This window comes from Drosophila albomicans, chromosome 2L (assembly GCF_009650485.2).
Source record: "Drosophila albomicans strain 15112-1751.03 chromosome 2L, ASM965048v2, whole genome shotgun sequence".
Lineage (NCBI taxonomy): Eukaryota > Metazoa > Arthropoda > Insecta > Diptera > Drosophilidae > Drosophila > Drosophila albomicans.
In genome coordinates, this window is record NC_047628.2 from 5,218,025 (window position 1) to 5,239,161 (window position 21,137).

The 21,137-nt window shown below is 39.0% G+C and overlaps 2 protein-coding genes across 5 annotated transcripts in view; both read right to left on the reverse strand.

The window, feature by feature from the left end:
• The window catches only part of LOC117563667 (uncharacterized), a 46,687-nt gene extending 29,053 nt beyond the window's left edge, over positions 1–17,634 (reverse strand). For 3 of the 4 annotated variants that reach the window (XM_034242085.2, XM_034242086.2, XM_034242087.2), the window contains exons 1-2: positions 17,119–17,634; positions 7,233–7,550 (exon numbers count right to left, since the gene is read on the reverse strand). In XM_034242085.2, the coding sequence (XP_034097976.1) occupies positions 7,233–7,550; positions 17,119–17,571 (771 nt within the window). In that variant the 5' untranslated portion in view covers positions 17,572–17,634. The remainder of the gene's footprint in view (positions 1–7,232; positions 7,551–17,118) is intronic. The other variant, XM_034242088.2, reaches the window with a different exon arrangement.
• Positions 17,635–18,355: 721 nt separating this feature from the next.
• On the reverse strand, positions 18,356–20,380 carry LOC117563668 (hexokinase type 2-like). The gene has a single exon (XM_034242091.2). The coding sequence runs from the start codon at positions 20,267–20,269 to the stop codon at positions 18,857–18,859; it is 1,413 nt and encodes a 470-aa protein (XP_034097982.1). The 5' UTR covers positions 20,270–20,380; the 3' UTR covers positions 18,356–18,856.
• Positions 20,381–21,137: the final 757 nt, after the last annotated feature.

Here is a 21,137-nt window from a genome sequence, read left to right on the forward strand (position 1 = left end):
ATACTTAAGAATGCATTGCTAAACTCACTGACGTCAGATAGAGAGTGGTACTCAGCGCTGAACTTACCTAGAAAGAGAGTAAAGAAAACAATGAGAACATAATTAATTATAGAGTTGAGTCAAGTTGAGTGCATATACAAAATATAACTAGATCTTTTGGGAATTTATTGCCAATTCCAACACCAAGCGTAACCCACGTCATACAAAGATATAGCTAAAGAGTGAGATACATATACGAGTATGCAGTTGGACATTTAATTGAGTGCGAACAAAGCGGATTGTACAATATATATGTGGTATATATATTTCAAGAAGAGGCCGGCGAACTGTGAAGGCTGCAAGACCTTAATTATCCCCCAGCATTTCCGTTATGCGGGGGCTCTCTCTTGCTTCCCTTTCGTACTCTTCAGATCTGGGCATGCTGTTATTAGTATTATCATAAAAATTATTTGTTTGATTATACGAGTATAGAAAACACAGGCAAAGAGTGGCATTTTGTTGATTGTTGATTGTTGTTTTTGTTGTTTATCCCAGGCGACTCTCATCATTTGCAGAGTTGTCAGTCGGATGTTGCATGGTGTAAATAACATGCAACACATTGACCCTGACGAGACGCCTCGGCCTGGGTCATTTCATCTTTGGGCTGCTATGGGATTGATGTGAGCACAAAGCTGTGGCATTGTTCGTCTGCAAGCATCTGTAATTTGTCAGCTAATTGGGCGATGGTGCCGCCTTAGAGGCATTATTGATGCGCTGTCTGATCTTCGAGAGGCGGAAGCTGCAAAGATCTACGATCTAATCGCAACAATCAATTCTCAAAAACTCATCGATTCTATGCGAAGCATTTGTTGCAACCCACGCTTCCAATTCGAAAACAAGCCATAAAACACACAAGTAATATCGATTGACAGCAAAACATTTGGATTGTCACCTCAGCCAAAAATCAAATCAAGAAACTTGAATTCTTTTCAAATCCATTTCGTGTGCCTTGCCCAATATGGTTTTGACTGTCCAAATATGGTTAAATATTTTTAGTGGCGCAGCGCGTGGCCCAAAATGTTGAGATCTACGAAATTTGCTTAAAGTTTTGGACTCGATGTTGTAGAGTAACTTGTAAGTCCACTTGTTGACTTTGAAATTCAATTTAGAGACTACGCAACCTGCCAAAGATCTTATCTGCCGAGCTGTCTTATCTTATCTCGTTCGATGTGGCTGCAACACAACATTTCGGCTACAACTGTTGCTGTCAATTACGTCACTGCAAACAGTTTTTATTTGGCGTCTCGAGCCGGGTTAAGCCAGGCGGATGGGTCAACAGGCAAACAATTAGCGTTCGCAGCGTGTGTGTGGGAGTTGGAGCAGAGAGTGGAGGGGATGGGCATGTTATGTAAACTCTTAAGTGATTAAGGTCAGGCCTCTAATTAGAAGACCAATAAACGAAAGTGGGTGAGCTTCGGGAACGGGTCTGAGGTGTGATATAGCCAGCGGCAGCTTTGAAGTGCATTCAGAGACAGCTCTTGGGGGTATTTTCACTGGGGCGGGAAGCCATAGCGAAGTAGACAGAGTAGAAGATAAAGAGACAGAAAGGAGTTTTACTTAGAGGAAATATACACAAAGAAAGGTATGCAAATAACAGCTAACGAAGCAAAATATAAATGATTGCAAAATCATTACGATAGAATTAGTTTGGATGAACAACTGAAATGGATCATGCCATAAATCCGTTGATTGGTCTCTGAATATTCATATCATGATTCAATGCATACATAAACAAACATTTTATCAAGATTCAAAAGACAACTAATCCTTCAATATTTGCAAATTGTAATTCTGCTCTCCCTCTCTCTCTCTCTCTCTCTCTCTCTCTCTCTCTCTCTCTCTCTCTCTCTCTGTTTTACCAGCTGGCACCTGCATCCTCCAAAAGGCATGGCACACAGTTTTTTTCACGATTTAATTAAATACTGACAACATTGCAACATGTGGCCAGCCGCATTTCAATGCAAGTTTACCTAACGAGTATTGACAGCCATCAAAGTTTCCGCGAAAAAAGCAAAATCGAAAAAATACAAAAAATATATAACAAAGTTGCATTCACATGAAGTTCGTGTCAACATTTCGAATACTACTGCAAAAATATCGAACAATCGAACTCCCAGCAAGAGAGATCGACAGGGAGATAGGGAGAGGAAGAGGAAGAGAGCGAGGGGAACGGCTGAAACCCTAACGAGCCGTGGTAAATGCCAAAAGAAAAACTACTGCTGGGTTGACATTTTTCCAAGGGACAATTGCACATGGCAATGAAAGCCAAACAAGTGGAAATGCCCAGCCCATTGTTCGGCTAGGAAAAACAGCTGTCTGAAAACTGAATCCCTCTCGTCAAAGAGTCTGCCTCGTCTCCATTGTTCCTAAATAACATTGTGTGCTCTTTAAATTTAACTTCCGCTTTAGCCTGACTTGATTTTAGTGCTGATTTATATTGCATAGTAACTCGGCCTCGAGGCATATATTGAATATCAAATATGATTTTAAGGCATTGCTGAAGCAAAACAAAAAAAAATGCAAAAAGGAGCGAAAAAAGAAAAATGACATTCAATTGAATTTTATGTCGCAGCAGCTTAGGATGCGACTCTGACTTCGCCTCAGCTCCTTCTCTTTACCAACTCGAGTCTGCCTCTTGGGTTCGTTTTCCTTTTTTTCAACTTTTTTACTGCACTTTGCTTGGGCGCAACAATAAATTGCCTTTTATATACACATAGAATCTGCCGCTGATGCGGCTGCATAATGTATGACTACCATGATGTATATATAAAGATATATTTATATATATTCTTATATATATTCACTTTGTGGCTTTGCCATTTATGTTATTAATGCGGCGCATGCCTTGCGGCTGCTTTTGTCTGCTGCCCATGGAACCTGTTTGCCCAGGAGGCTTGGGCTGCCTATTTTCAATACTCTTTCAAAGGGAGTGCGGCATTATTGTGTTGCAGCGAAAAGTGTGACATAAGAAACTTGAATCACAATCACACTGATTCGTTCGTTTTTTCAATAGCATGCAAAGTCAATAGAAATATTATATATATGTAGATTATTGTGTTTTTTTTTAAATCATCGTCTTTTTCTAAATCTTTTCTTCACAACTCTCTATTAGGGTATTACATCTTCGGCTCATAAAATATCATATTTTTTATTCGCTTGAAAATCGAATTTTATAGGAAAAAAATATTGTTGATTGATATCGCTTAGGAATTTGATGTAAGTGAAACGCGTGCGCCGCAAATTTCATTAGTTTTTTTTTTTGGCCAAGTTGGCTACATATTTCACAGCCGCCATAATTAATGGCCATGTGGAGAAGCTTTTACACTCGTCCACATAGAACTCGCGCCTGGAGCCATATAATTACAAGCGAACATTTTACAGCACATGCGAAGAATCATCTGAAGAGATCTTTCTAGACTTCAAGGTGGGAAGAATCTTCTTTGAGTCGATTTGTAAATGCTGTTTTTTTTTATTTTAACTAAAGAAGCACTTACTTCAGATCTTTTATTAAATATGCTCAAAATATTTTGAATATTTCTTTGATTTCGATTAGGTGGTCAGAATTGCGGCAATTTGGGAAATCCGACGATTGACATCTCCATTATTGATGATCATTAAAATGGAGCTAGCAGGTTCTGTGCCATCACAGAAGCTTAGATAGGAGCATTTTAAAATTATCTAATCTTTTTTCTTGCACGTTTTTTCCACTTTTTCTGCAGACTTCTTGATGCTCATCTGCGGATCTGAGCGATTCTTTGCGTGTCTAGATTCTAGCTTTTAATTATAACTCTCTTAGCTTTGGCTCTTAGCATTTAATTATATATTCTTTTGATGTGCCTTCATTAAAATTCTTTTTTTTAGAGAATCAATTCGTTTTTCATTTCTATGGATAATATTAATCATTTAAGAACAGTTTAGCTCTTGAATTTGAAAAGAGCTAAGAATTCCATCGAGAGTAGGCCTCGTTTTGTGTCACATCTGTACTAATGAATGGGATTGTTCAAATAAAAGCTCAATGATTTGTTTTTAAATATCCGCTATATTAGGGAATCAAATAAAAATTTTATTCGAATGAGTCACAAGCCGTAAAATGAATTGGGAATTATTTGTATTAGAATTGATTTTTTGTGTTTTTTTTTTAGAATACCAGTATTTCCCTGAGTGCTTGAATATCAAATGAACTCAATGAAAGAACCAGTTTAGGATCTGATATAATAAACACAGTTCACACCTTAAAGTCGCAAAGTGCAACCTATTTGTAAATTCATCAACATTTGAATGGTTGACAATTTGCTGAAATACAGAAGCTGGGTGCACAAACAACTCTCTAACCGCTTTATAACAATTTCCTCAATTTGGCATTGCTAAGCACGCTCCGAATCTATTTGCTCTTTCTTCGTTTTTGATTGCCCATTACGTCTGGAAATTCAATCTGTTCATGTTCTACTTCGCATTGACATAGCCTGAGAATGGAGACTAGAGACTGGCTTCACTTGTGGCAGACAAACCGCCAACAATGCAAAATGAAATTGAAAATTATGGAGTACGACAAGATGGCATTTCTGAGCCGAAAAATACTTAAGATACTGAATCGGAGTCGCACATGGCTTCGGCTACAGATACAAATACAGATACAGATACAGCTCATTATGTGGCCAGGTAGTCAGGCAATTGGACTGACTGAATAACAGTCAGGTAGGCAGTGAAGCGGCATTCAGAGAGCTGCTCATACACGTAGTTTACAACTCTGTAAACCGGTTCACACCGAACCGAACGCTGCGCATGCGCCGGAAAACCTGTCCAACGATTTGCTCTGCCCCCAAAGACAATATAATGGCTTGGGAGTCGCAGATGGAGATGGAGATGGAGACAGAGAGCCGCATCATCGGCACAACAGCCTCAATGGCGCATCAATTATGTTAATGAAGCTTTAAATGTGTCTTGATATTGAAAAACTTGTACGGCTCTTGAAGCTAAAGAAAAACAGTATACTGAATAGGAGAGGCAAAAGAAAAAGGCGGCCGGCAGCCTGCAGCTTAGCAACATGGAGCTTAGCCGGTTTTTCTTACTCTCGTATTGTTTATGACGGGCTCTGCGACAAAATGTCAGCTTAACTGCCGCTTAAGTACATCGGTACAATGTACCACAAAATATCAAAAGCTGTAAAGTGCAATTTGCATGTGGCGACCTTTGGCACACACTGAAAAATCATCGATCTGGCTGCGAACTTACAAACTGGGCCCACACCTTCACGCTGTGTCATTTTCACAGCCATTACACATTCTGTTTTTCTTGGCTAACGAGCTTTTGTTTATATTTCACGCTTGCCAGCAAACTGCGATGGCAATGGGCAACGACATCGGACTGAACGGAACGGAACGGGACGGCAATCTGTGACCCTGAGCTGATTTGTCCATAGTTTATGGCTGACACGTAACCGACATACTTACTATACTTTACTATAGACTGGTAATCCAAGTTTTGCCATTTTTCATTCTGGCATTTGAAGTTTTTGTTGTAAATGCGAGCAAGTGCAAGCAGCTTTGCAAAGATTTATCCCTAATCAAATTGCTGCAGTGAAACATGCAATCTCAATGCCAATGCGCCAAATGTCGCAGCTTAGTTCATTGAATTAGTTGGCATTACTATTAGAGGGGAATTATTTGTGAGAGTGACTGGAATTAATACTAAATATTTGGTATTCAGTATCTGAAATAACTGAAAGAGTGAGTCACATAATCTATTAAAATCTTAAACAATTCTGCGGTTAACATTGGAATATGATTAAATAACAGCTCTGTTAACTAACTGCTATGTAATGTTATTGGCCCTGCAAAAACTGAATGCCCAGGTTAAATAAGAATTACTTTATTATGGTGCATTTTAATAAATATTCTCCTTTACTTATATTAACTAATTAACTTGCATACAAACACATTTAATACTCAGAATTTGAAATATCTGAAAGAATAAGTTACGTAGTCTATGGCTATCTAAAAAGCTTACAAAGTTCTGCGGTTAACAGTTGAATGTTAACAAATAGGATCACTGTTAACTAACAGATATGAATGTTATTGTCCTTGAAAAACTTAATTCAGAAGTTGAAAAGAAATTACTCTTTAAAGCTTGTATCTTATTCAATAAAGCTTAACATACATTTTTCCATTTACTTTTAACTTTCATATTACTAATTTATAATTCAACATTTGAATTTAAACTCTGACTAAGTGTTAACTAACATCTGAGAAAAGTACTAAGTCTGAATAATATTTTTAGTTCATTTTTACTATAAGTAAGGCTTTTACTTTCAATGTTGTATGAATTTTAACTTTTAACTTTTATATTTTATGTGCTGTTAAAGCTAGTTATCACTGTACTGTTCAAGCAAAAATCCGCACTGTAAATTGCTTATATATACATATATTCGAGTGTATATGCATTGGAAATCATAAAACTCAACTCTGCATGCTCAGAAAAGTTATGCGCGGTGGTTTAGTGGTGCACTTTTGAACGCAAACGCCTGGCTTGCCTTGGCAAAGTCAATTGCTGGCATTTTGTTGGATGGAGGTTTATGACTATTACTATTATTATTATTATGATTATGATTATAACATTTTTCTTTTATATGCATTGCATTTAATGCAACGTTGAGCTTTGAAGAGCTTGTGCTCAAAGTTGCTATGCAAATATTTGTAATATAAATAAAGTTGGGTAAGGGGGAGATTGAATGTGCTGTGGGGGGATGGATGGGTTGAAGGGTATTGCTTAAAGTAAGGCAAGGGCAAAGATACTTATGCATTTTAATAAAGCCAGGCAGAAAGTGTATGCTGAATGGAAATAATAAAATTGTGGAAACCAAAGCCAAGAGCCATTAACCAAAATACCGAAAACATATTTAGATTTTCGCTAAAAACTCATGAAATGTTCAGTTGATGCCAAAGAATAAACAAATAAACTACGAATTATAAACAAAATCATTCTGTACTCAATAGTGCTAATAATTTTCAATTTTAATCAACAAGACACTACAACTAATCGACTAGACGAGCTTATATGTATGTATATGTAGAAAGTAGAGAACCAAAACCATTGTGTGGATCCATCGTGTATTTGTAAGTAATGCCATAACCATGCGAAAGAAAACTATGCATCTAGATAGTATAGCAGATCTTTTGCATATATGTATAGCCTACCATATCGGGCCTGAAGTAGACCTGTTGCGTGTACATGGAACTTTTGAGGGAGGACGTCTTATCCGGAAATAATATGCATTTGCCTGGCATTGTTCCTCTCGGTGTTCCACCATTAATAGTTGTCGCTGTCGCTGCTGTTGGTGTAGCTGTTTGTGTTGCTGTTGGTGTTGGTGTTGTTGTTGTGCCTGCTGTCAGGTGATGATGGCCAACGCCCACGTCTGTTTTCTGGGCTGTCAGACTGGTCGTCGAGTTGACTTTTGAGGCGTGCGAGAGGCGTTTCATATGCGTCCACATTTGATGCCACGGCGCCGAGTCTTTCTATATATTCGTATTTCATTTCGTTTCATTTCGTTTTTCAGGGGTGGAGGAGGAGACAGACGCAGGACAGAGGCATCGAGTTGTTTTTTTGGTTTTGTATATTGTGTAAGAGAGTGTAAAAGTGTTAACGGATTGTTGTATTGCATTGTTTCGTTTGTTGTTTTTGGGGGTGTACGAAAAAATAGAAATAAATACAAAATTTGTTTTAATCGAAATTTGCCAATTTGTCGGTTTTTCAATTGAGCAAACTAAAATGTCATTTTTAAATTTTGTCGTTGAAACAAAATCAATATAAGAATAATAGTGGAGAATATAGTTTCATTTTTTTTTTGTTTACACAAATTTTTTTATGATATCGACACATTGTCCAGTCCAGCTGGGCAGCCACAAAGACTATATAATATATTGTACACATGCACTTAGCACATGGCACACATACAGTATACACTTAACACCCTCGCACAAGCCACAATGCCACACACGCACCCCTCAACGCACTCCCCCCATAAATGGTTTCTCATATGATGTCATACCCGACCACAAGCCACCCAACCAAGAACGCCAGCAACAACAACGACATCGACAATGGCAACGCGCTGCTAACAATTTAAATTTTTTTTTAGCTTCTTCCTCTTCGGTCTTTTTTTAGTAAGTACTATGTATGTACTTATATGACTAGTATGATGTCAACCTTATAGCATGTGTGTTGAGATAACAGTTTAACGACACGGCGCTGCGCTCAGATATTTGATAAGAACATTTGTGTAATTGCTAGATTGTTAGAACAATTCGATTGATGTGGCGCTGACTAAGTTGATTTGCTGGAATATTTGCGACAATTTGTTGAGGTAGTCAACTTATTTTGCAATGTCTATCAAATCTGTCAAAGTCGTGAGTCATAAGGAAAGAGCTGTCCAAGTGCTTTCTTTGATATTGTAGTAGGAGGAGTCTATATAAACGGAAGTAATTATTTATATGGCTAAGGCCTCGGCGAATGTAGACTAAACCTGAATAATACAATATATCATTTTACGGAATTTAATGCTTTAGAATTTCTGGAAAGTCTTTTGTGCTATTTGAAAAGATTAATAGTATATCCGATACATATAAGGAAGAAGAGTATTATAATTTGTTGCCTGCAGGAAATATTATATATGGCTGAAGGACTTCGTAATGCGGAAAACGCCTATTGGTGTGTTTAGTACATTGGTATATATGGTCTACTTTGAATGTAGTACTATATAAATATATCAAATATAGCCTTAGTTATATTTTCAGTATATTAATTCGGTATATTTTAAAAATTGCTCTGTTTTTTTCGTATTCAACGTGAGTAGCATGTATATCACATTCGAGCCCACTGTATCACATACAGCCCACTGTAGCTTTCTTACTGTTTTTTTTAATAGTTTTATTTCACAGCTAGCTATTGTTTTCTACTCCGCGAATCATACATAAATAAATTAAGAAAAAATATTAATTTTATAAAAACTTTTAATATTTACAATTTTTTATATTTTTTTTTTTGTTTTTTGCCGTTCATTAGTGAATTATATTTTTTAGTTTCTTTCTAATTATAACTAACTTGAATTTATTATTTTTGTACCCTTCTCGAAAGCCAGTTGCATGATCATGCTACTTAAATGTACACATTTACTGTTCACATTTATGTATATGCTGCGCACACAAATCGACAAATCGACCAAGGGTAAGCCTAAACAAATGCCGCACAAAAGCCTTCCCTTCTCTTCGTTTGCCCCGCCGAAATATTCATAGTTCATATTCATTGAAAAGAGTAAACCCCGAAACCCAATGCGGTCAGCAAATGCATTCAAAAGTCATGCCCTTGTCGCTAAATACGTCTATAGCTTGACTTTGTGGGGTCTGCAACCGCCTGGCGCTAACTCGAGAGTGAAAGAGTGAGAAGGTAATGGAGTGGTACAGGGGGGAGTAGAGGGTGCACCTTCAATGTAAAGCGCTAAACAAATGAAAACGATTTCCGTTAGTCATGCAAACAGTTGAGCTCCCTCCCGTCCCCTTCCCCAAAATACAGAAATACAGAAAAGGCGGCAACACGCTGCCATTTGGCAAGTGCAACGACGGCAACAGCAGCAGCAGCAACAACAAAAGCAGCGGCAACAGCAACGGAAGCAATGAAAATGGGCACAACAATTGCCCGGCTTTAGTTCACGTGTGCCATTGTGTATGTGTGTTGTTTGGTGTTGTTGTTGATGTTGCTGTTGCCATGACCCACGGTCCCTTGCACTGTATGCAAGCAATGTTGTTTTTTTATTTCATAAACAATTCATTAAAACGGGAAATGGCAATTAAAGTATGCATCATAAAATTATATGCATATGTACGAACATCTGAATGAATACACACACACTTGTACGTCTGCACTAATAAAGGGCATGGTCGACATGTGAAAAAGGGAAGTTGCCATGCAATCGCTTCGGTTCGCTTTGCTTTGAAGGAGGTCAACTCCCAGTTCGCATATTAAAGATTTTCGTTGTCGTTGCTTAATATTTATTTATTAAACAAGTCACCCGTTTCCCCCATAATGCAATTGCAGGTTGCTCACCGAGTTACTCACGCATTCAGACACGCACTCACCAGCTCATTCACTCGTTCATAGACTGTGACTACGATTCACACAATAAATGCTGATTGCAATGCGATTGCAGTCTCCTCATCTTCATCTTCATCTGCAGCTTCTGCTTCTGCTTCAAGTTGCCTTGGTTTAACTTCTGTTTTTGCTTTGCAATGCCTCGTTTAGCTTGAAATCACCAAGGGAGAGAACGCTAGGGAGGTGTTTCTCGAAAGGGGCGAGAGGCAAGGGCGCTTAACTCAATTGCATATATGCAACAAACTACATACAAGCAACCACAACAACATCAGAAACAGCAGCAACATCAGCTGACATGCAACATGTTGATGTAATATGTAAATTTTATGCTTTGCCATTGTTTTTAGCTCTTTTTTCCGCAGAAATTTGCTAATGTCGAAGACCAGCAAAGAAAGAGGAAGCTGCCTTAAGCCGTTAGCAAGATTAGTAAGAGAGGGAAAGAGAAGTGCAAACTCTCTATTGTGTATTTACTTCTTGGCAATTGCACATCTTGTAGAATGAAGCGAAATCTTAGTTGTTGTCATAGAAATAAAGCTCAACTAGTTGCAGTAACTAAACTATTTCCTAACAAGTTATACAGAAGCAAATCATTTCAGCTTTGATTTAATAAATTGTATTCTCAAGTCTGAAATCTTCAGAAGATGGTTGAAGATTTTATTTCGAGAACTTCATTGATAAGCTTGTTAACTTTTGAACCTAAATGTGTAAAATTGAAAGTAGTTTCCAAATAAATGTTTACTACTATTTTAAATGCTTATTTAATAGTAACTCAATAGATTTTAAGTTCTTGTAACTTATTAACATTTACTTATTAACATTTAAGTTTTATTTGTGATCTTTTTGAGGTCAGCCCTTTCTCACTTCACTGCATATACTTTCCACTTGCCACTTGCCCCTTGGCGGTGCTTTTGCATCCCACTTTTTATCAATTTTACCCAATTTACATGTTGCCATATAAAAATTAACACACTGCTCTACTTAAGGGTCCCCCCTCTTCTTCCACCCACTGCACCTCTTACGCCATCTCTCCGTCTCTCTTTTTCTCTTTCCGTCCAGCAAATGCAATCTATCAAAGTGCATTAAAATAAAAATTTGCCCCTCTGCTGTGCTGTGCTGAGTGCACGTTTCATGCGTTTCAGTTTTGTTTTTATGGGTCAAAGTGGGCCGACCGCTTAATTGTGATATATCACTTTACACTGGGAGCAGTCGCATTAAGATATCAAGAAAAGCAACAGCAATTTCAAAAGCAAAGCCAATTAGAGAGAGAAAGAATTACCATTTATATAAAGTCTAACTAAAAATTTAAGTAATTTAAGGACGAAAAGTAAAAAGTGAAAAATAAAATTAAAATGGGATAAAATAACAAATCTACTAAAGAGTAAATCTGACAATTTGCATATTTGCTAAGCATTTTTCGAGATTCATTTATTTGTTTTTCGAATTTTATTGTAACAGATTTTTTCTTTATAATACTTTTTTACAGAAGAACTGTTATTTTATCCTAATTCGAACTCGTGTTTAGCCCTTTCAACAGACAGCTTTAAGACAGCTCTTTGGCATTTTGCACTTTAACATTTTTGGTGGCATCCAATTTGGCCACATTTTCATTTGGTTTTGCTTTTGATTTGGTTAGGCAAAAAGCCATCTGGTTGCACGATGCTGGTTGCCGTCCCCCTCCACTTTTTTGGCTCGCAAACATTGTCAAATATTGCACTACTGTGTGCCATTTGGTGTGCCGACTGGAAATTCCCTTGTGTCGCTGCTTGGACCTGAGCGAAAGACTATGAATGGGAATAAGGCCAGGAATGGGAATGGGAATGGGAGAGCGAATGGGAAATGGGCATGGACTCGAGTATGGGATTGGGTCCTTGGTCCTTGGAACTGAGTCTTTCACTCGTCGTGTGTTGAGCCTACACCCCGCTCCCCGTTCCCCGTTATTTGCATTAAGCCCAGCCATTTATTTGTATATTTTATTGTGGCGCATATTTTCCGCTAAAGTTTTTCCCTGCTTTTCCGCTTTCGCTTTATGAATGAAAACATTTTTGTGCTAGGCCGGGAGATGTTGTTGTCTTTGTAACAAGGGGGTTCTATGCTTTCCCTTTGTAGTATCTGTGTTGGCTCATTTTTATTTTTACGCATTTCTTGCGTGTCGTCGTCGTTCGCCTTGCTGTCTGTGCATTTGTTTGTTTGTCTGCCAGTTTAGTTTACTTTTAGTGAGGCTAATGGGGAACTGGGTCTATTTTTTGACTTTGCCGATAAGCAGAGCGAGCGAGTTTGCCACTTGCCACTTGCCACTAGCCCCGTGTTTATTCAACGATTCTCGATGCGTGCTTGTCGACAATGAAACTCGACTCAAATTACCCGGTTGCAGTTTTACCTTAACCCTTCGAAATTTATTTCCTTCTATTCTATTTATTTACCTTGACGTACTTTCGGCTGTTTCGGCTATTTTTGGTGTTGCTATTTACGAGCTAATTTATGACCTTCTAATTGGCCCTTTCGAAGAAACGAGCATTCTTTGATTGTGCGTTTTTGGCATAGTTTTTCTTGTACAACTTAAATGATTGAACTAATTTTTTATTGTTAATCGATTAAGCTAGTAATTTATGGGAATCAACTTTAACTTGAATACTTTAGCCGCAAGTTATAAAACTATGTGACATGTTTTCGTTACACACGCTTCTCAGTATTTTATGCGCTAATAATATAATATTTACTATCGAGCAATACAAAATTAGAATTCTTATGCATTTAAATATATTTTTACTTAATTTGGATTTCATTTTATATTATTAATAATTAATTATTAAGAACACTTATTGTTAACACTTGATATCCAGTCGTCACTGTGTACATTAGAATTCAATTATAAATTATAAAAAAAAAATAAGTATGATTACATATATATAAAGAAATGTAATCATATTTATTTATTATATTTTGTGGACTACATTGAAATGTATATTTACAAATTTCACAATGCAAGATGAATTACTCTGGGTTTTGCAATGCTTATCTGGTTTCTATTTCGGTATACTTATTTTTCAAATACTTCCTCGATTGCTTTATTATATTTGTTGAGTAATTAGTATATTTATAACTTTATGTATTTCCTATTTTATTATTATTTGCTTATCGTTCGCTTGTGTTTGTTACTCTCATTATCTAGTACTGTTTGCTTAGCTCTCTCTCTTTCTCTGTCCCTCTCTCTCTCTCTCTCTCTCTCTCTCTCTCTCTTTGGCACTCTGCAGTTCTCGACGATGAGCATTCGTCACCCAGTTTTTGAACTCCCCCGATCCCTACCTGACTGAGGACTGACCACTTCTAAGGCCTCCTCGTTGGTGCTCAGTGCTCAGGCAGTGAAGTGGAAAAACATTTTTCATTTTTTTAATTTGTTGCAAAAACACTAAAAATGTAACATGCGAAATACATATTTATTTTGCTGTTCTCTTGTTGTTTTGGCTCTCGCTCTGCCGTCAAATTGAAACGCGCGCCAACAGCACAAAATAAATTGACATTGAACGTAAAATTTATTGAAATTGTTTACGTGGGGGCTGCAATTGTTTTGTTGTCGTAGTTGCTGTTGTTGCTGATGTTTTTACCGAGGGTCGTTTTGAAAATATTTTACAAGCAATCGAATAGATTTCATTTCTTTTAGCTACATTTCACCCAACACACACACAGAAACGTACACATTTACGGAGACATCTCTCCCACATTCCGTTGCAGGTTTTCTGCTCCATATACGCGAGTTGCGAGTTGCGAGTTTGGGACTTTAGGTCTGTCGGCCCTTTGGCAACTGCACTCGAGTGCAGCGAAGCTTGGCCATAGCCATAGTGGAGACTTGGCCAGAAGACACTGCGTTTGCGTTTGTTGTGTTTTAGCCTACCTCAGTACCGAATGCCGAGCACCCAACTACACTACTCTGATATGTATTGTTGGCCAAGTCCGGCCATATGGTCGCTGGGCACGTTCCATGTTTTTTGCTTCTTTCTTTTTAGCCGTGATTTCTGCTGTTTGCTGTTTGCTTTCCATTTGCGCGCTGCTTGACTGAGTTGCCTTCGCTTGGCCCATCTACGAGTACAATTGCCCTGGCGCTTCCTACTCATAACTTTGGCCCTGTCTCTTTCGCTGTCTTTGCCTCTGTCTCTGTCTCCGTTTCGTTCTCCAGTTACCACTCTGCTTTGCCTCTCCTCATATTTCGCCTGGCCACTAACGGGGCACAACTCGAGGGCCAATGGCTTTTTAAGTGTGACTAATTATGAACTCGTCTTAATGTCTTAAGCACTTGAAGCGTTAGGCCGTTGGTTTGTTTGGCTTTTTCATTGGGGTTCAATGCACCGAACCCAACATACACAAATGTCTTCGCAGTGACCCCAAAAACAGCAAAAAAAAAATCTGCAATCGATTTTGTGTCTGACTCCCAAAAATAAAAAAAACTTGGCTTAAAGCACCGTTTCGAGTCAAAAGAAATTCGCAAAAAGTCGCCGAAAATTTATCGACAACGCCTTTTGCTTCTCTCGTTCTCTTTCTTCTACTTTTAGTTCTAGTTTGCCAGTTTGCAATCTATTGACAGCTGCAAAGCAAAATCAGCCCAAACAAACTGCATAACAGCTGCGCAAATATTTTGGCAACATTTTGTTGCAGGACGACAACGTCGAAGTCGACGTAGACGTAGACGTTGATGTTGATGTTGAGGAAGCTGTGCAAATTATGCAGGCAATTTGCTGCCAGACAAATCTCATATACAATTTGCTAAGGTCCAAAGGAAATAGACCTTTAGAGTTTAGAGTTGAGAGGACGAGGCAGAGAAGCAATCTGCAGCGTTACTAAAGAGAAAAATGTGTGTGACTTTTCAGGTAATCAGTTAGACAAACTGCAAAGTTGAAAACCTGGCAAGCAGCCAGAGCGAATTGAAAAGCAAATCGTATTGACAGATGCAGCAGGATCAAAATTAAGTGTGAAATGAGTGCGAGTTAGGCAACAACATTGTCTATGACGATGCGAAAAAGACATACCTATGTTAGTACCTTGAGTCTTACAAAGCAGTTTGAATTCAGTAGTGAATTGATTTATATTCATTTTAGTAGTACCGGGTTTAAACTTTGCGAAATTGCAGAATAAGATTGAAAATGAATGTTATTTTAATTTGCAAAAAAGGAAATCAATAATAATATTAGTCAAGGAAAGTCTATTCTTGAATTCAACAGCAAAATATATTTAATACAAAAAGATTGTAAACAAATAAAGGCTGTGATAATCTTTGATCTAAGTTAAATATTTTTGATGTCTGTATCTTCTGTAAAACAAAGGCCATCGATCATGTAATGTGTTAGCAAAGCAACTATACACATTGTCCGACTGAGTTAGATATGAAGACTTGTAAACTCAAATGCGATATGTTCAATGTGATTGCGGCTATCTTAAGTCTGGACTGTCTTTTGCAATTCATTATCTCTGTTTGCCCAAAAGACAAATAAACAAAAAATAACAAATTCCTCGCTACCTGCTTAAGTTTTAAGCTACCTTAAAAAATAGGTAGAAAATATATGCAAAGATTGCGAGAGACTCTAACCAAAAAAATAAAGAGAACTTTTAGCTTAGTCTCATAGTCTCACAGTCTAAGCTTTAAAAACGAGCAGAGCCTAAAGAGCTTATGCTCTGCAGATGATGAGAATGAGCCCGCAATGACAACAACTCAGTGTCGCAGTATTCAGATAAAACCCGAGAGATAACAGTGTTAACAAAATAATAACAAAATAAAAAGCATTTACATACACGGCCAGAAGGCCAAGTGTGAGTGAGTGCAGCCCCCGAGTACGTGTATGAATATGCGAGTACGAATACGAATACGAATATACGAATACATGGCCCAAATAGCCCGGGGAGTGGACCAGGGACTAGCCATTAGTGAAATGCTGTCAAGAGCGAGTGGCCAGCAGGCACAGCAAACAGCAAATGTGAATATGGCTTATTCGGTTTAGCTGAATAACAATGAGTGCAAATGCTCTTTGCTGCTCTGCTCTGTTCTGTTGCCACATTTCGCTTCGTTTCGTTTTGTTTCGTTTCGTTTTGGCTCAGTCCAAAACCAATTTGGCGTAGCCCGAAAGACATTTATGGCCAAATAGCCAAAAATGAGTCAAGAATGGGGCTTAGAGCTGACAGATGAGTTTCGATAGCCAGCCAGAGATCATCGTGAAAATGAAAGTTTTGACAGTGAGAATTAGTCAAGAGAAGAGTGAAAGACCAGCAAAAAGCTTCTTGAAATGGATAAAACAAAGTCCCATTAAAGATTTTTGGAGGAAGATTTGCAATGGCTTTCAAGGAATATTTAGTGTCTTCGCTTTATCATTTGAATTATTCACTTTCGATTTATAGAATAATCATAAGAATTGAAATTTCAAGTATTTTCTATGAACATTACTGTCTATTCCATAATGAGCATATAACCCATTTAAACTGCCCCATTAAGAGAAGTTTTACGAACGGTATACAATTTATTGCCAATTATAGACGTTTCACTCGATTATTCGAGCATTGCAAATTATTTTAACATATTAGTCACAATAAGTCAATTAAGAATGCAAAATCGAAATGCAGATGAAAACTTTTATCAATTTTATAATCACCCCATTTTGATTGCCCCCAAAGAGGAAGAACATTTATTACGAATCAAATCAATCAATATAAGAACTATTATTAGAAGTGATATATTCATAATTATATTCGATTAATCGAGCAAATGTTTATTGTAATTGCGGCTGATTGAATAGAAGAGACTCATTGAATCTTTTTCTTTTGATTTATTGAATATCCCACAACTCTGCAGTTGCCCCCCTTCATTGACTTGGTAATCTTCTCATTTTCACATCGCAATTTCGAAGCCCGCATCCCGAGAAGCATTCACTTAATTGCAATTTATAGATCGACTGGACTCACCTTGGGATCCAATATGCTCCGCTCTAGGCTATCCTCGCGATTCATGGTTGTTGCAGTGCTGCCCGTGCCGCTGCTGCTGCCACCACCGCCACAGCCACCGCCTCCGACGCTGCCTCCGCCTATTTGGCTGCTGCGTTGGCTGCTGCGTTCCCGCTCCCGCTCCTGCTGCTCGAGACGAAGACGAGCGCGTTCCACGCGCGCCAGCGTCGGACTGTCCAGGATGGAGGGAGCTCGCGAAGGTGGACGTGAGTTATTTGCGGTTGTTGCTGATGTTGTCGTCTGCAGTTGCTGGAGTTGTTGTTGCAGCTGCTGTTGCTGTTGTTGTTGCTGCTGCTGCAGCGTCTCAAGTGTGGCGCTGTTGTTCGATGATGTTGAGCCCGGCGTGGGCGTGGCCGATGAGGATGAGTTGGTCATCGTGGCGGTCGATGTTGTCGATGTGGTGTGCATCAGCATAATATCTCTGTGTGAGTGTGTGTGTGTTGTGTTTGTGTTTTGGGGGCGTGTTGCGAGCCGAGATTTGAGGCGAGAGTCGAGTTCTCTCTTCACTTTGCGGATCGTAAAATATGTTTTTTGAGCACTTTTTGTGATTTGTTGTTATTTTTATTTAACTGTGGGTTAGAAATACATGTGTGAAACAATTATTTAGTTTAGTTATTTATTGCGTCATTTTTTGGTTATTATCTGATTAAAGTCCGAAGTGCAACGTGCAACACTTGCAACAGCCAATCGAGTGCCCAATTTCTGGTTATGATTATTATTATTATTTGCCCATCGAAGCACCAAGCCAAAGAGATGGCGAAAGGCAAGCAAAAGCAAAATAAATACAATACAGTTTGAAATCAAAATACAAATAAAAACAAAAATAAAAGCAAATGGCCAATGATTTTCACAAAACTGGTTTCTCTTTTTCTCTCTTTCTCTCTCTCTCTCTGGCAAGTGTTGCAGGTAGTTTTTACTTTCGCACAAAACAAGAAAACTGAACAAAATAAGACCCCATTGACGACTCTGGCAACTGGGAACTGGGAACTGCACAAATGCAAGCGCAAGATACAAATGTATCTTGAAGTACGTTTGGGCCAATTCTGGGGCTATTTTGTACTTTTATTGTTTGCTGACGTCTTTTTGCTTATTATTTATTTAGTTGGCTCGTTGCTTTTGCATATTGCATGCCAAACACGTTTGTTTTGATATTTCCGCTGACCATTTAATTCTCTCTCTGTATTAAACTCTCTGCACATACTTTTTATTTTCTTGCTCTTGTTGTTGTTGCTGTTGTTGTTGTTGTTGCTGTTGTTGTTGTTGTTGTTGTTATGGTTTGTGGTTGTTTATTTTAAAATTGATTCGACTGTTAGTTTTTGCCGCGTGTCGCGTCGCATTTCTTCGCGTTCTTTTTTGTTGTCTTGAAAAAACAAATTTTGAATTTTTGGCAAAATTTTATTTTCAATTTAAATTCAATGCATGGCACGCCAAAGCAAACGAGCGACCATCGACGAGCCGATAACCGATTTTCGAATAAGCTGCAAACTGCGAACTGCGAACCGTTCACGCCAGTTGCCCGTCGTTGACTGTGAGCCAGAAAACTGGTTTGGCGTCGCGTGTGCGACGTTCCCACCGCCATGCATCGGTATGCGGCTGTCATCGAACATGTTTGAGGTTGCGTCCAATTCCCAGTATTCGCTGCAGGTTTGCTCAAACATGTGCAGACAACACGGGGAAACGATGGCATCGCCATTCGAATTTATTTATTGGCAAAGGCTGCGGCGACGAGAGCTGCTCCTAGACCAGAACCATCCTCGGACAGCACGATCTTGTATGCAGAAGCATTCTTCAAGAGTATCGACATCTGCTGCTCGATCAAATTTCGATAATGCGGGTGATAGCGACACAGTCCCCCATCTATGGCCACAGTACACGACTCGACATTCATCTGATTGATCATCGCAACAATGGCACATGAGGTGAGTTGTGCAGATCGAAGCGATATCGAATCACAGATATAGCGCAGACAAGCCATATCATTAAGGTCGTCCGTTTTGATGCCCAGATGATACAACACCACTCGGGCATTGTGAAACACCTCAGGCGGATCGGATTCGATTTCCGATATAAAGCGAGTTCGAAATATCCATTTGGTTTGCATTTCATCCGGTCTCATGCCGCGGAACAGCACTCCCATGCGCATAAGATCGAGCAGAATGTGACGCACCACTTCACCCAGATACATGCCGGAGACGCATTTCTCTAAGGTCTGACTGCCTGGATTCACTGACTCTATGTCGAGGGTCTTGTCGTAAACAGTGCGTACCGAGTCCAATGATCCATTGTCTCCAAATGCTCCCAGTTCCGTGTTGATGATCATGATGGGCTTCTGGCTGCTTTCATAACCGTCGAGCATCTCCGCCTTGGATGTTTGCTCCACGTAGCAAGCATTGACGCCAGTGCCCACAATGAGGCCAATGCGACAGTCGGGATGGGAATAAGCACAGGAGACAAGTGTACTGGTGGAATCATTCAAGATGGCCACGATTTTGACATTTACATCGCCACGGCGATCGATGGCACTTTGCAGCAACTCCACGACATCTTTGCCCTCGACTCCTTCGCATCTGAATCCCTTAGTCCAGCGCCGTAAAATGCCCTTGTTGATACCAATCTGCTGCAGCGGAAACGAGAAGGTGAAGCCCAATGGAATGCGATCGTTACCAATATTCTGCTCCTTACAAAATCCCGCCAGGCACTCAGCTATAAAGTCAAACAGATCCGTTCCAGGACCCTGCATCAGTTCCTCGGAAATGGCAAACGATTTGAGCGTGCTCTGCATTACTGCGCCATCGGTGAGATTGACGAGCAAACAACGAAAGTTAGTGCCACCCAAATCCAGGGCCATGAACTTGCCACGTTCTCTGCCCGTGGGCAGATCCTGAATGTAGGTGAGGAAGCATTTCACTATGGCCTGTGGGTGCGTTTCCCTGGCCAGGCCGAGTTGTATCTCCTTGGTGAGGGCATTCGCAATTTGCAGCATTTTTTCTCTGCCTATCCTGAATTCTTTGCATATTTCAAAGGCTTCGGGAAATCTGCTTGTCAGTCGAAATGCTGGACCAAAGAAGAGATGAAAATAGCTGCGCAACATGCGAGTTGATTTTCGAATCATTTTTGTTCACATGACAAGTTATTACCAGTAAGATATATTTTATATAAAAACTAATACAAAAATTTAAAAATGTGTGTGTTTGTATATAAGCAAAATTAAAATAAAGATAAAAGAATCAATCAAATATTCTCAAATTGAATATTTCCCTATTTGGGTAATTTGATTTCCCAAAACAAGACAACCAAATGCAACTCGAACTTAATTCAACTAAATTCCGTCACACAAGCAAACAAACGAAACCATCGAACACGTTGCGTTCGATTGAGGTTTGCCGGTATTTGGTTGGGTTTCTCGATTGCGCTACTCAGAAGCAGAAACTCTGAAGAAGGGAAACAGAAACAGGTAAAGGCAGGCAAGCTAAGCTATAGCGTCTTAAGAGTGTATGCACTCATGGTATAGTAAATCTGCTTCCTCTTTGATATGGCTCAGAAGCGGCGGCAGAGGCAGAGGCAGCGGCAGCAAGCAGCAGAGTTTGAGGTGATTTATGTCGCGTGATAGCAACAACAATTGTTGCATTTTGGTTGCAGTCGCTGCTGCAGTTCAATGGCCCACAGTTTGGGAGTCACTGGAACCATTCTACGATGAGCTAATCAAAAGCACTTGGCAATCATTTGGCTCATCTACGGACTCCTAATTACTTACACACACATATGTATAAATATGTGACTACATACGAAATGAATATTTTTATTCAATATATTCAAATGATTCACGCATTTGTCGCTATGCGAATCACGCAATTATGCAAATCATTGGCTCATCTTTATTTTTATCTGTATCTTTAGCTTTAGCTTCAGCTTTAACTTTTAATTTGGGACGTGCCAATTTTAGACATGGCACATGCCAACTAATTTTATTAAAACATTTA